This window comes from Hevea brasiliensis, chromosome 13 (assembly GCF_030052815.1).
Source record: "Hevea brasiliensis isolate MT/VB/25A 57/8 chromosome 13, ASM3005281v1, whole genome shotgun sequence".
NCBI classification, from domain to species: domain Eukaryota; kingdom Viridiplantae; phylum Streptophyta; class Magnoliopsida; order Malpighiales; family Euphorbiaceae; genus Hevea; species Hevea brasiliensis.
The window spans coordinates 68,519,306-68,535,084 of NC_079505.1; the positions used below are offsets into that span (position 1 = coordinate 68,519,306).

The 15,779-nt window shown below is 31.1% G+C and overlaps 1 protein-coding gene across 5 annotated transcripts; it reads right to left on the reverse strand.

Moving 5' to 3' along the window:
* Positions 1-522: 522 nt before the first annotated feature.
* Positions 523-12,292, reverse strand: LOC110660053 (uncharacterized). Of its 5 annotated transcripts, XM_021818206.2 has the most exons (7): positions 11,763-11,901; positions 10,864-11,434; positions 10,448-10,534; positions 7,813-7,995; positions 7,643-7,729; positions 7,492-7,563; positions 523-2,793 (listed from the first exon to the last, which is right to left on the reverse strand). In XM_021818206.2, exons 2-7 carry the CDS (start codon positions 10,942-10,944, stop codon positions 838-840), a joined length of 2,466 nt encoding a protein of 821 aa, XP_021673898.2. In that variant the 5' UTR covers positions 10,945-11,434; positions 11,763-11,901; the 3' UTR covers positions 523-837. The 5 variants fall into 5 exon arrangements, with proteins under 5 accessions (XP_021673898.2, XP_021673897.2, XP_021673896.2 ...); XM_021818205.2 differs by lacking the exon at positions 10,864-11,434 and having other exon boundaries at positions 7,813-7,992; positions 11,763-12,292; XM_021818204.2 differs by lacking the exon at positions 10,864-11,434 and having other exon boundaries at positions 11,763-12,291.
* Between the last annotated feature and the right edge of the window lie 3,487 nt (positions 12,293-15,779).

Sequence of the window (15,779 nt, forward strand, 5' to 3'; positions counted from 1 at the left end):
AAAAACATATATTTGTTATAATTTTACAATAAAATAAATGATATGATATGATAAATTAATAATTATATATTTATTTTAATAATAAAATAAATTATATGATATATACTTTTATTAATCATTTCACATATCAATAATTACAGCTATACATAATTCTAAACACTTAACATAAAACTATTATCAGCTATAATTTACATTCATCAATTAAATATCTTATCAACTATACTTATCTGATAAACCTATTTTTATCAGCTAAACCAAACAAAACCTAATGCAGGGGATAGAATAAATGTTATGTAGATTCTTTTATAGTATATGAATTTCATTTTTTGTATTCGGTTTGTGGCTCTAAGGGCTGCCAGTTGGAGAAATGAAATAGTCATTGACATGAAATGCAATACCTTGGAGCTGATTTGGATTTTAACATGCAATAACAAACAAATTTAAATCTATGCAGCAGTACTAAGAACACTGTAGTTTCATATGATAGAGTTTCCAGCTGAACCATAGCCATGCCAGTATCAGTTAGTGAAGAACTTTGCATTGATTGAATTGCGTATTTATAGAAACAATTGAAATCTCAACATAATTTCTTTTCTTCTGTCTTCAATCTCAAGAAGAGCACAACATAAATTTGAAAGGTGGGCATCAGCTCTATCCAAAACACTGCCACACCAATTAATGAACCCTAGATATGAAAAATCAAAAGGAAAAAAGAAAATTTATTCTCTTAACTGAACTATATATGTTACAAATCCTATAAAAGGATTGCTGATCTACCCACTAATTAACACTGAGAGGTGAGCCAGACACAAGAATTAGACGCTACTGATTCAGCCATCAAGATTTATTCAAGTGTACATGGCTTGGAACGAACTTGACCCGACTACATTTTTTTAACTTAGAAATAGCTGCTTGTGACTTACTGAGCATAAGATCCACATAAACTGCGGTCAAAGTGGCCTCAGGACTGTCAGGTATAAGAGACAATGCTTGGGTCACAAAATGGTGCGCCCGCTCAAGCTCACCTTGTGCTGCATACATGGTTGCAAAATTGGCATAAAGGATGCCTTGCGCCTCTTCTGGTTTGAGGAACACAAAACCTTGTGATTCCTCAGGGGAAGAAATCTTGGCACTGGTTGATCCTCCATTGGTATCTTCACAATCGTAAGTTTTCTCCACTCGCCATTCCTCACAGTCCTCCTGGCTGAAGGGCAACTCAACATTAATTCCTCCAGACAAATAAATTGACAAGTGCTCAGCAGCTTCCTTAGGCTTGTTTAGCAAGCAGAGGGCCTCAGCTGCATATACATGACCAAGAAAAACATAAATTCTTGAGCATTCTGGAATTTCCAAGAGGGACTTTGCAATGGACAAGGCCTTCTCAGGATTTTCTAGTTCCAACTCCACATAAGCCAAGTTAGCAAGAAGAGCTTGCTTAATCATCTGATTCTCTCTCCTACGAATATCTTCAAAGAAAGAGATGGAATTCTGCATGATCTCCTGACCTGTCACTCCCTTCTGCTCTTTTGTATCCCCATTTGCATTAAGCTGACCTAAGCCCATACATAAAGAAGATGCTTTGGCATCTAAGCCAGTTAAACTCTTGTGGTTTGAATTCTTGAGAGATTCTGCTTCACTGGATTCATTTTCTTCCAAGGAGATACTAGAAGGCAAACTGGACTTCAAATGTTTGATATCAGAAGAGTCCAACAAATGCAGAGCATTGAGGAGACATTGCCGGGCAAGGGTCACTGAGAGCTTGGGTTGGCCATCACTGCCCAAAAACAAGTCCTCCCTTTCAACAGAATCCAAATATCCATTTCTTGAACTCCCATTTTCTATTGCAAGATGCCTCCATTTTCCCTTGCCAATAACATGAACTATAATTTCTGATTTGTGTGATGGAGTTCGACCAGCTTTTATGAGTCCCTTTTCTAAAGCCATCAGACAACACTCAGCAAGCCGGAGCCACAAGATAGGAAGGTTGTAAAAAATTAAACTTGCTTTCTGGAAACAGCGAGCAGCCAACAAGGGTTTCCCACAAGCCAAGTGTTGTATACCACAATTGTACATAATAAGGAGAGATTTATCTTGTGAAAAAGTTAACAGTTTCATAGGCTTGTCCTTCCGAAGAGATGAACTACTAGTTAGTGCCTTGGAAAAGAGGACAGATGATGCATGGTATTTCCCAAGCTGATAATAAATGCAACCAAGGTTGTTGAACATGCTTGAAATCCCCATCTCTGTCCGATTACTTGATGCCATCAACAACTTGATGGCTTTACGATGATTCCCACGAGCATATTCAAGCTGAGACTTCAAGAGGAGAGCCATGGATGAGTCTCTCCCACGTGCAATGTTCATAGCAAGCTTGACTTCGCGCTTCGCTTGTTTTAAATTCCTTGTGAGAAGTAGAAACTGGACCTTGTAAAGCTGCAACTTAAGCTTCAGATCAATGGTAGACATAGACCTATCAACTTGGGTCCTGGAAAGATCATTTGAAGATGGGAGACCAGATGGCCTTGTCAGGTTCTGTCCACTTATGTCTAATGAAAACATGGTTTCATACTCAAGTGACTCCTCTGATAGTGATAAAGTTTTCGACAAAGAATTTTCCAAGGAATTCCCACTAGGTGCTAAATCCAAATTAGAAGCTTCCAAAGCTGATGAACTGGTTGGAATAGAGGATAATTTTGTAACTAGATTTGCAGATTGTTGCTGTGTTGTGCTTGCATTATCACCTTGACTCCCACAGCCAAAACCAAAACCTTTTTCTAGATAAATCAGTACATCCTGATCAGGAAAATAAGCGAAATGTCAATTGGGACATCTTGCTATCCAAGCAATAAAATACAACAGAAGATTAGACATTATACGTTAAAGCATGCTGTTAGCAATTGGTGAGAATCGCTGATCATTTGTAATAATATTCAGAACTGTAAAGTTAAATTGAGAGAGAGTTCATCAATTTTATTCAAGTTCCTTCAACTTTAAGGCAACATAACATGAATGGGGTAAAGGCACTTTAAAGAATTGACCAACTTCATATTGGATTATTTTTGCCTTGTATTGTAATTCAGAATCCACTTCAAATGCTGTCAACTGCCATAAACTTTAACATAATTGCACTACAAAATCCATCAAGTTATGAGTAAATCACACCCCCACATGGTCCAAGGTTTCAAATTTCCAATTACAGTTGCCAAAAGAGAACACGAACAAAAAATAAGCTTGTTTTCATTAGATAAACTCTAAAGAATAGAAAAAGTTTTCTAGGAGAGTAAGGGGAAAAAGAAAAGAAAAGAAATTCACCATCCATCTCTAAACACAAAGCTTTCAACACTCACCAGAAGAAACTACTTCACATTATTCTCTTTATTTTCTGATTGGTACGCCCCACACCAGGAGTTGACTTCCAAAATTTTACCTGATTGACAATGCCTAAACCCAAAATTTATCCAGACTTTTAACCACCTGAAACTCCAGCACCAAAGTTTACTCTTGATCAAGTTATCAAACATTTTTCCACCCATCCTAGTATTATCACCATCATCATTATTACTATCCTGTCACACCACCACTACCATGGCTACTGCTGCAAAGGCACAACCTCTCCACCACAACCTTCATGAAATACCTCTGTTGCATAGTTATTAAACCCGGACCAAATCAGCCAGTTAAACCAGTGAACCAGTCCTCAAACTGGTCCGAGTTTGCAATTGAACTAGATAAACCAGTTGATGCAGCGAATGAACAGGTGAATCACTGTGACCCAGCCGATTTAATTATTCAATAGAATCTCTCTTTTTTTTTAAATTTTTAGCATAAAGAATTGAACTCAAAATATCATAAAAAATCTTTAAGTCAAAATCAATCGAACTAACTTGATAACTATGTATTTTTTATTTCAATATATTTATTTTTTAATATATACTTTATATTCCGTAAATATTAAAAAGAGAATTATACATTTATAAAAATTTTATGCATTATATCAGCGTTATTAAACTCGGCTCGGAGGTTGACTCGTCAAAGGGATCGGGAGAATGAGTCACTGATTCAACCAGTGAGTCAATGATTCAACTAGTGAGTCATTAAAAATTAATTAAATATATAAATTAATTAAATATAACATCTATTAATATAAATAAATATAATTAATTAAATTTTAACTGTTTAAAATAAAACTTTAACATTTATTAGCTTACATTTAATAAATTTTAATAGTTCTTTTAAATTTTACATAAAAGTATTTAAGTAATATAATGTACAAACAATTTTTACAAATGTATAATTTTCTTTTCAATATTTATGAAATATTAATTATATATTAAAAAATAAATATATTGAAATAAAAAAACATAGCTAGCAAGTTAACTCGATTGATTTTGATTTAAAGACTTTTTATGACATTTTGAGTCCAATTTTCTATACCAAAAATTTTATTGAAAAAGAAAAAAGAGAGAGAGATTCTATTGAATAATTAAACCGGTCGGGTCAATCGGATCACAACAGTTCACAGGTTCAACCGCCGAGTCGACCAAATCATGACAGGTCACTTCCTAATCTGGTTCAATTACAAACCTGAACCGGTTTCAAAGCAGTTCACCGATTTACTGGTTCAACCGCCGGTTTGGTCCAAATTTAATAATTATGCATTATATTACTTAAATATTTTTATATAAAATTTAAAAATACTATTAAAATTTATTAAATATAACCTAATAAATGTTAAAGTTTTATTTTAAATAATTAAAATTTAACTAATTATATTTATTTATATTAATAGGGATTATATTTAATTAATTTATATATTCAATTAATTTTTAATAACTCACTGATTAAATCATTGGCCCACTGGTTGAACCACTGACCCATTCACCCAGTTCCTTCGTCGAGTCAACCTCTAGGCCGAGTTTAATAACACTGCTCTGCTACCACTACCGTCACCAATGTATTTCCTTCACCAACTTGATAAAAATATAAAAGAATATATCTTTTTTACTTTTGCTAATAGCAAAAGCAAAAGTCATACATTTACAGATTTTTTTTTTCAATTTTTACTTGTAGCAATGTCCCAGTTTTTTTTTTAAACTTAATATCCAAAAATGTTTAGAAAATACTTTTTACAACAAAAAACCATAGAACAAAAGGGCTGAACAAAGCAGTGAAATGGAGATTTTTAGCAGCTTGACATCACATCAGAAGAAAGGGCTCACTAAATTTCTTACAGCAAATGCCTACAACACTGCAAATATTTTTACTGGGAACATTTGGGTGATCCAATGTCAAACCAAGCAAATTGATGTAGTTCAGGAGCTCCTGTGATTCAACAGGAGTATAATCCACCTACTTTTGGTTGTTTAGAAGAACTCTTTCCGATATTTAGCTATAAGGTTATGTTTTATGCCAAAGCATGGTCTTTTGCGGCCCCAATGCCACATTCTAAAGCAGACAGAATCCTTACCAAAATCTAACATGAATTGTGTTCTGAAAGTGGCCTGAGCTCTGCATCAACTAAATAGGTCTCCCAGCTAGTTTCACATTTGCTATTGGGCAATTCTTTTTCCCCCCTTTTTCATTTGATCAATGTTAGATGCAACTCCAAAAACACTATCCACAAATTTAATTCCATGATAACCAATTAATGAGAAATGTTGCTCAAAATCATTCAATTTACATGGGACAAACTGATTAAGCATGAATGAGGTTTCTAACTTTGAGAAAAAAGTACTTCCACCGGAAATCAAGATTTGAACTTGAGAAATCTAAACACTAGCACACACTTTTTAATTAGCCATAATGGATGAAGAAAATACTGATTAGTATAGTGCTCTCAGTTGTACTTCAAAAAGCATAGTGCAGAGAACATAATTAGATATAATGGATTAAGAAAAACATGCAGCACTTGGGAAACTAATCCACTGATATTTCCTGTTATCATAGACCACCAAGAAAAAAAAAAATCATTTTTGTGTTGATGTTATTCTGCATTTTGGTAACTTCAAGTTATGTTATTGATAATGAGAGCAACAAAATGGGAGGAGAAATTTTTAAATGTTTTTCAAAATTTCAAAGCACAAAGGAATTCCATAACTTCCAAAATTTGCCATAATAAATGCCTCAGCATTACAAAAAATAATAAGAGACGAGGAGAATAGGAAGGAATTTTTTTTAATCAACTGATACTTCAAAAATAATAATAAAAAAAATTTGCAGCATTTAGAACTTACCGTCAAGGGGGAGAAATTTCAATGAGTTGTTTCAGAAACAATTTTTGTAATAGTATTTCCAGTGACAACTTTTGAGATTTTGCAGCTAGTCTGGAATTCAATGCTAAGGCTCCTATTGTTTCATGGAAAATAAACTCCATGGAAAATACTTTCAGCAGTAAAAAAATTTCTGGTAAAACAATTTTTTTTATGTTTTTTCTTTATCGGTTGTGATATTAAAACAAACTGGAAAATATTTTCTGACATTTGGCGTGCATTGATAATAGTTGATTTTTTCAACCAATAATTTGACATGAAGAGACTATATATTGTTCATAGATAAACATATACATGAAATTTATGATCAAAATCAAACTAAACAATTAGAACAAATAATATTTATTAATTGAATAATAATATTAGATCATAAAAATAATAAATGATTAGATAATTTTATAAATAATAATTTAATAGAATTTTTATTATTAAAATAATATAATTTACTCCATTATTATTATAATTATTTATCATAAACTCGAAAGCTTTTACACAAAGTGGGGAAAAAATTGAGAGAGAGAGAGAGAGAGAGAGAGAGAGAGAGAGTTGTATGATGTTATGACAACCACGTGGCATAAACAATGAAAAAGGGGACCTCTTTGGTCTCTTGTTATGTCACAATACTCAAGCCACTGAAAATGACTCCTATTCTCAAAATGGGTAATCATTTTCCCCAATCCAAAGCATTTTCTTATGACCAAGAAAATCTTTCCTTGAAAACTTTCTACATTTGTTCACCAAACACTGAAAAATATGGGGAAATTTTTCTTGGAAAATGTTTTCCATGATACAAATGGAGCATAAGATTTTCTTTTTTTTTTGTCCCCTTCTCTTTTCCCAACAGGGCTTTCCTGCATTGTTCAAAATACTTGGCCAAGTCCCTCTTTGTGCCCTTTCATTCTAAATTTCTAATGAATTGCTTGTGTATAACCCATCCAAAATGTTTGCCTAGATCATGACAAGGGTATTATAGCTTGAAATTAATTTCATTCCATAATCCCAAGGACAGAAACACTAAGACCAACGATAATAGCCCAGTTCTTCAATTTAAGAGTTCTACACCAGCATAAGGCAACATTTTCTTCTCAACCTTTGATTGAGAATTGGAAGAAGATCATGAAAGAACCCACATTATTTCTAAATCAAAAAAATATGAGAATTGAACACGTAGCGAAACATATCTGCCACAAAAAGTAGCAAAACCTTTTTACATTGCACTTACAGCAGATTTTGATGCATCCTGGCAGGCAAGTGCAACATCCAGCAACAGAAGGCAAACATGGAGAGCAGTTGTCTGCACAATGGAAAATGGAGTATCATGAGACAATAACAAAACCATTAAATCAAAAGAATCACAGGTTAAAATAACACACCTCATCAATAGGTTCAATATTGTGATACAAAGGTTCTAGAACTGACAATGCCTTAGTATATTCGTGAAGATGAAACCAGATAATTGCCTATAAAAGGACAACTTAACATGTTATGCTGTAGGCAAAATCAATAGAAAAACAATAAATCAACAAGTATATCAAGAACCTACAATATTTAATGTTGCAACTGCCGGGTCAAATTCATCCATGTAAATCAGAGTCGCACTATTTGTAACAGAAAATTGATGTGCTGTTGCACCACTTCCTTTAGACCCTGAAATAACTTTATTTCCAGCATCGCTCCCAGCATCAACCTGTTCTCCAGTAGCCCAAGCAAGTTGTTCGCCTTTCTTCTAAACCAATAACATAGAAACAACAAAGAAAATCACATTAGATTCCAAAAAAAAGGGAGCCAAAACATGATGAAGCAAAATTTTCCTAACAGCTTATATATATTATTTCCATTTAAAAACTCTGCAATTTTATTATTGAAGTTTAACATCTATAGGACATGTTGATATTAGAAATCTATTTCAATTTAAATTCTATTATTATTCCAGTTACAACAATAATTTCAAAATAAATTATTTAAACAAATTTAAAAAGTAGTCATGCAAAGCACAAGACTATGATTAATCAACTCAACTCAACTCATCTCAACTCAACTAAGTCTTTATCCCAAAAATTTGGATTCGGCTATATGGATTCGCTTTCTCCACTCTAAACGATTTTGGGTTAAATCCTCAGAAATGTGTAATGTTTCTAAGTCATGTTGTACTACTCTCCTCCAAGTCAATTTAGGTCTACCATTTTTTTTCTTTCTATCCTCTAACCTAATGTACTCTACTTGTCTCACTGTAGTCTCCGTATGTCTACGCTTCACATGACCAAACCATCTCAATCTCCCTTCTCTCAATTTATCCTCAATTAGCACCACTCCTACCTTTTCTCTAATACTCTCATTACGGACTTTATCTAGTCTAGTATGACCACTCGTCCACCTTAACATTCTCATCTCTGCAACTCTTATCTTAGACGCATACGACTTCTTCAGTGCCCAACACCCATTACCATATAACATAGCCGGTCGTATGGCTGTACGGTAAAATTTTCCTTTCAACTTATTGGGAATCTTGCGATCACATAAAACTCCCGTGGCACGTCTCCACTTCAATCATCCGGCTTTAGTCCTATGACTAACATCCTCTTCACATCCCCCATCTACTTGGAAGGACTAAGCCAAGATATTTAAAGTGATTACTTTGGGACAGTAGCACTCCATCCAAACTAACTCCTTCCCTATTACCAGTTTGGCCTTCACTGAACTTATAATGCATGTATTCTGTCTTCGTTCTACTTAACTTAAAGCCCTTTGACTCTAGAGTACTTCTCCAAAGCTCTAACTTTCCATTGACTCCTCACGTCTCATCTATCAGAATAATACCATCCGCAAACATCATGAAGCAAGGAATACTCTCTTGTATATGTTTCGTCAATTCATCTAAAACTAATGTAAAAAGGTAAGGGCTTATAGCTGATCCTTGGTGTAATCCAATTGAGATCAGAAAATTTCTTGTGCCCCCTCTCACTATGAACACAATAGTAGTTGCTCCTTCGCACATATCTTTCAGCACTTGTATGTACCTAATAGATACCCTTTTTTGTTCTAACACACTCCATAAGACATCTCTTGGAACACTATCACAAGCCTTCTCCAAATCAATAAAAACCATGTGTAGATTTTTCTTCACATCTCTATATTTCTCCATCAAGCTTCTAATGAGAAAGATCGCTTCCATAGTTGAACGATCGGGCATGAAACCAAATTGATTGAGAGAGATAGAAGTATCATGACATAGTCGATGCTCCACAACTCTCTCCCACAACTTCATAGTATGGCTCATGAGTTTAATTCCCCTATAGTTTGAGCAACCGGCACTATTGAGGATTGTATTTCTTCAATTTATGATCCCTCTAAGTACTACAATGTACTTGCAAGAAAAAAGGGGTTTATGATTCATCCATTCTTTCTTTTTCTTCATCTTCTTAAATTCTTAATCTACCAAACCTTGATTCAATGAAGGAAAATTTCTTATATGTATGTGATGATGAAGAAAACACTTCAACCGAACCAAACACCCCCCCCCCCCCAAACACCAACCCAAACCCAAGGGAGGGAGAGAGAGAGAGAGAGAGAGAGAGAGAGAGGGAGAGAGAGAGCCTTCCAATATATAAAAGGCTATTATACACATGACTCAGCAATAACCATCACCAAATCTGTTCAAGTAAGCAGATAAGCTTCAGTTTGTCATTGCATAAAATACAATTTCGTAAAGGAGGCTGCTAACTTCCCCAAAAAACCCATTTTCTAGAACTATAACAGAATATAGGTTCATGTCTCCCCAAAATCAATGAGACATCAGATAAGCATATGATTTTTGGGAGGGGGTTTTCCATCATGAGTTAATTTACATTTCAATTCTTCTTCTTCTCCTTCTTGTCTATCCTTTAGACAATATCTCACATTCTCTCTCTTCTTCTTTCCTTCAAAATAAATTTTATCTATTGTGATGTATAATGCTAAACATAAAAAAAAGGGAAGAAAAGAAAAGAGGGGAGGGGGATGGGTTCAGTCCAAGAAAAAATTGAAAAAAAAAAAGAACACATTTTTTTATCAACTTTGTGCTGCAATATAGCTCATATGGTTAAATTGCAACTTGGTTATTATGGAACCACAAGAATGCAGGTGGGTAATTATTGGTGTATATGGAACCATCAATCCAGGAAGAATAAAAATAACCATACCTTCAAGTTATTAAGTACTTCAAGCAACTTCCTTGTATCTGAACAACCATCATGAAAGTATTCCGCAATAGCAATATTATGAACCACCTGATAAACATTACCCATGGAGCGAAAATGTAGAAAAATAGACCGAGAAAAAAATACTCATAACATAGATCAAAATAAGCCACTCAAGTCAATAATGTAGCAAAATTTTACATCGATGCCAATGAAAGGCTTGCAACTATTCCCTATATATGGACTATAATAATCATAAATAGGTTATAATTAGAATGATGCAGTCATAATCAGATTGATTATGCAGGAATTTAAGATAATGCTAGTGCTGCACCCTATATGAACACAGAAAGATTTAATTAATAGTAGAGTTAATCAATAATAAGAATCAAATTTAGCAACACAGTTTACTCGAATACCTTAAAGTAGCTGAAACAGTTCACTGCAGTGTAATCATACTTTATAAGCAGTGGTTGGAGGCATGGCGAAGCACAATTCATTCAATCAAGTAAAACACAATCTGCCAGTCTTGGTTCATGCCATATTCTATTGTAAAATACACTTTTGTAAGCAAATTCACTTCGAAAGAATTTCAGGCAGCCAATATCTAGAAACAAATGGAACCTAACTTCAGAATTTGGTAGTTGCATATCAAATATCAATGCCTGCAATTCTCTCTCATGACTAAACATAACTTCTACTACTCCAGAATGCCCAAGTAATCAATGGGGTTCCCAAATTAAAATAGACAATACAATCGGAATTTTAGCAGAAGGGAAAGTATCACTAACAAGCAGCAATCCCAGCCTGAACCCAGAACTAGTTTTCAGTTGTCTTTTGACGTATAAAAAGGGACAATTGGTTCAACCACTCCATTTAAAAGAGTTTCATGGCTCTGGTAGAACCGTCACCTTAATACAACCACTAAAATTGATGCATATAAGGTTCCATCTGCAAATAATGCATCTTCCTCAGTCTTCTCTATCTATCCTACATATAGACGTTTGTGTGCATTAACTCAGATAAGTGAATAAATTTTTCCCAGAGAGTTTACTCAACCTAAGCAAGCTATTAAATAACATTGGCTCAGTATCAGTAAACTCCAAACTAACAGTTCATTATCAAATCTCAAATAAAGAAACTAACTCTAACCAGATAAAAATTAACTAAGAGTGCAAACACAACACGCGCTTAAACTGCCATTTCCACTTAAAAGAAGAAATGAAACATTTCCCCTGCATCCATTACTCGACTAACTCCAACAATAAAAAATTAGAAATGCAACCATCTCAAAATGATTGGATATACAAGTAATTACTTTGGGATCGTTTTCTTTCTTTAACTTGAGCTGATGCAAAACAGCGAGGCACTCCACGAAACGGCGAGACTGGAAATGCAAGGCGGCATCCTTGGCAAGAGCAGCAGTGACAGACAGAACGGCGTCGTCTTCAGAAGTGTTGGACGATGACGCAGCAGCTGCAGCAACAGTTTCTCGATTTGCGGTGGGCGTGGATTGGGAAGAAGTTGAATCTCGCGAGTCCATGGCCAGATCCAAGAAATCAGAGGGCGAGAATTTATGAACACCAATATCTAGCATCCGAAATGTAGATGTATCAAAAAATGAAAGGAAAGCCCTAAGGTAATGAAAATCGGAGAGGAGAGAAATTTTGAAATTGATTAAGTAAAAAGGAAGAGGGATAGCGCTTAGGGTTTTCCAAAATTGCAGAGAAGGACAAATTATGAATTACAGAAAGGAAATTAGGGGCGAGAAATGAAATGGATACAGAAAAGGGGGGAGCCGGTAATTAACAAAACTGGTTTTGAGTCCAAAATCAGCATTACTTTTGATAGGGTGTATTCGTGGAGTATGAGTGCATGTGTTTTGTTTATGCTTTTCTCATTGATCAATAAAGAAAGAGATTGAAATTTAATATTTATTCTCCCTAAATTTTATTTTTTTTAATTGATTAAAAACATATACACAGAGGAAAAACGCATTATTATTTATTATTGTATTTAATGAAAGAATTTAATATTTATTTTTATATTTTATAAAATTTTATTAATGATTAATTTCTTAATTAATTATGTGAAATGCCAGTTAAATATGTATTATAGTTTTGAGTAATTATATGTTTATCAAAATTGAATTAAATTTTTATTTCTTAATAATTATTAATTTAGATATTATTTTATAAGAATGTAATAATATAATGTCTTTTGTAGTATAATTGCAATTAAAAAAATACCGTATACAATTAAAAATATATGCTCGTAATAGCAAATATAAGAATAAATATGCTCTAATATATTATTTTAAATATTATATTAATATTCAATAAATAATAATAATAAATTATTTTCACTAAAATTTTGATAAGTGAAAAGAGGGAGATTTTAATAATTCACATGCCAAGTATTGAAAAGAAATGAGTAATGAATTTGATTTCAAGTGTTAATAAATTTTTTTAAATAGAAGCTGATATAATATTTTAATAGCAGATGATATAATTTTTTAAATTAATTAATATGCCATATTATCATATTTTAGACTAATTAATATGAAGTGTAGCAATTTTTTAATAGCAACAGATATAATTTTATATAATGGTTGATATAATTTATATCTAATATAATTTGTTGATAACAATTGATACAATTTTGTAATATTAGTTGATATTATTTTGTATTTGATATATTTTTATTAGCAACTGATATAATTTTATTATATTTAATAAAAGATATTGAGATTATGGCTAGTGGAATTGGAATTACTCTTAAAAAGACTAAGAATGGCACAAATATAAAGTGGTGGGCAAAAGCTTAAAGAAGGTTTGAAATCAATATCAACAAGAGGAATTATTAGTTGCACCCGGTGCACATACACCTTCTCTCACAATCATGTGAGATCCACTTCCTATATAATATGAAAGGACTCACTTTCTGTGAGAGAATGAGCACTATTTTTTAGTACTCCTTGTGTACCTAATAATTAGCCTATCAACGATGGGGAAGAATATATCTAACTCCAAAATTCTGATGATTGTGAGAGTTTGAAATTGCAGATGCAGAACCTCAAACACTGAACCAGATTGAAATAACAAATTAAAGGAGCTATTTTTATGGGAATTCATTCTAATTTTTTTATTATTAAAATATTTATATAAATTAAATGTATTATATTTTATTGTTTAAGAGTGAAGAATTTTAAAATAATCATTAGGTATCTATAATAAAAACATCTCTTAATAAAATCTAATTATTGTAACACAAAAAATTATAAAAAATTATTTTTGTGATTCATTATCATATTTCTTAAAAATAATTTTAATGTTTTATTGACTTATTTAAAAAAAAGTATTTTAAAACAAATTAAAATTATAAAAAATGGTTTTCGTTATTTTATTGACTTACTTAAAAAAAATGTATTTTAAAAATTAAATAACAAATTAAAAATTATAATTGATACTAAATAAGAGCCATTTTGTCATCTAATTTTCATACAATACAAAGAAGTAAAGATCCATACTTCAATATCAAACAGATTTTTAAACAAAATTTAGAATTATGTCATATTATTTTTCTTTAGTTAAAAAAATACCAAAAACTAATCATTTTTGACAAAAAAATTAATGTTTTTAAGAAATTAAAATTTAATATTTAAGGTATTAAGGGATAATATAAATTTATAATTTTTTTAAATTTGGATTAAAATTATAAACTAATTTTAATAATTAAAATAAAAAAAATAATAATTTTGTCATATTCTTAAATACACTATATAAAGTATAATGCAATTAGCTTTTGACAATTATTTTAATTTCAGTAATTAATTCATTAGGTAATAAATATACGTGAACTTGTTAACATGATGAATTGTTTAAGATAGACAAACAAAATTATATATTATTATGGTTTCACTTTCTATTAAAAAAAATTGTATAAATTAAAAAATTCAGCTCAAATTAAATGATTTTGAGGGTAAATCACCAAATGCTAAAGTTAAAATTGATGTTAAAATTTAAGGATCAAAATTAATAAAATTATAAATTTTAAATAAAATTAAAAATACATATAAATATTTTGATTTTGATTTTTTTTATTTTTTATGCAATTATAGCTAAGACCTTTGGAATAAATTAAGAGATTTCAAGTTTTAATCCTCCTCAATCAGAAGCATCGTCGTGATTTGTTGTTGATTTGTTTTTTGCATATTGTTATTTTAAAACATTCTACCTAAATTAATTTTAAATTTTGAAATAAATTAATTATAGATTATTTCTTTTAATAAATTGCATGACAATTTTTTAAGAACTCTTATAAGTTGTAAATTTTTGTAAGCCATATATTTTGTCACAGGGCGATTTTTAAAGATTCTTATTAAATTCAGTGGCATGATTTTGTAAGCTAGTTTTTAATATATGAATAAGATTGAGATAATTTTGTATTTATATTTAGTTTTTTTTTTTATTTTCTTGTAATTTTATATTTTGATTTCTAAAAAATTTATTATAGTTTTTAAATATTTTTATAAGCATATAAATTTATTCTATAAATTGATTTTTTCAACTCTTATGAAATGAGGTTAATAAGAGGTAGTTATTATCTTTATGATTTTTAATATCTTATTAATGACATTTGAATGCGATAAGAGAATGGGTTAATTTATAAGCTCCTAAAATATTAAGCTTGAATGATTAGGTTAATAAAACTTAATAAATAGAGTAACCCTACACTTTACTTAAGTTTTTTTTTTTTATTAATCTCCTATCAAATATTATTAATTGTTTCACCATTAATTATTTTTTACTCTTTTAATAATTACTCTTTTAAAATTTACGGGAAGAATATTTAACATTCAATTTTTTAACAATAAACACTTCCTTAATTTTAATTTTTATTGAAAATATAATAAAAAAATAAAAATATTGATAATTTGTATCATAATTTTAAAGTTTAGGTCTAATGATTAGGTAAATTATTATAGTTATCATTGGTCATTGGGTTTGTTAAAGCCCATATGGTTAAAATTAATGTTATTTTTTTAAAAGATTTTTCCTTATCATGCTAACAAAGAATAATTTCACATCAATTTCAACTTTGAAATGGACAAGACTAATTTTTAGTTTGATAATCAAACAATTTCACAAATATATTATTATCTCAAGCCTTTCATTTAATAGTCGAATAATTTAATAAAAGACATTGTTTTATTTACTATTTAGGATAGGAATAAATGAATTTTTACTATAAAATTATACTAAACATGAGTTATATATAATTTAATTAAATTTTATATTTTAATATTGATTCCAATTGCAGCAACACCTCAAAG

Excerpts from the sequence above, each read along its gene's own strand:
- LOC110660053 (XM_021818204.2), bottom strand. The coding sequence starts at position 12,041 with ATGCTAGATATTGGTGTTCATAAATTCTCGCCCTCTGATTTCTTGGAT. Across the intron at positions 10,535-11,762 it reads AGAAAGAAAACGATCCCAAA|GTGGTTCATAATATTGCTAT; the intron begins GTAATTACTTGT and ends AATGTTTATCAG. Across the intron at positions 7,564-7,642 it reads ATATTGAACCTATTGATGAG|ACAACTGCTCTCCATGTTTG; the intron begins GTGTGTTATTTT and ends TCCATTGTGCAG.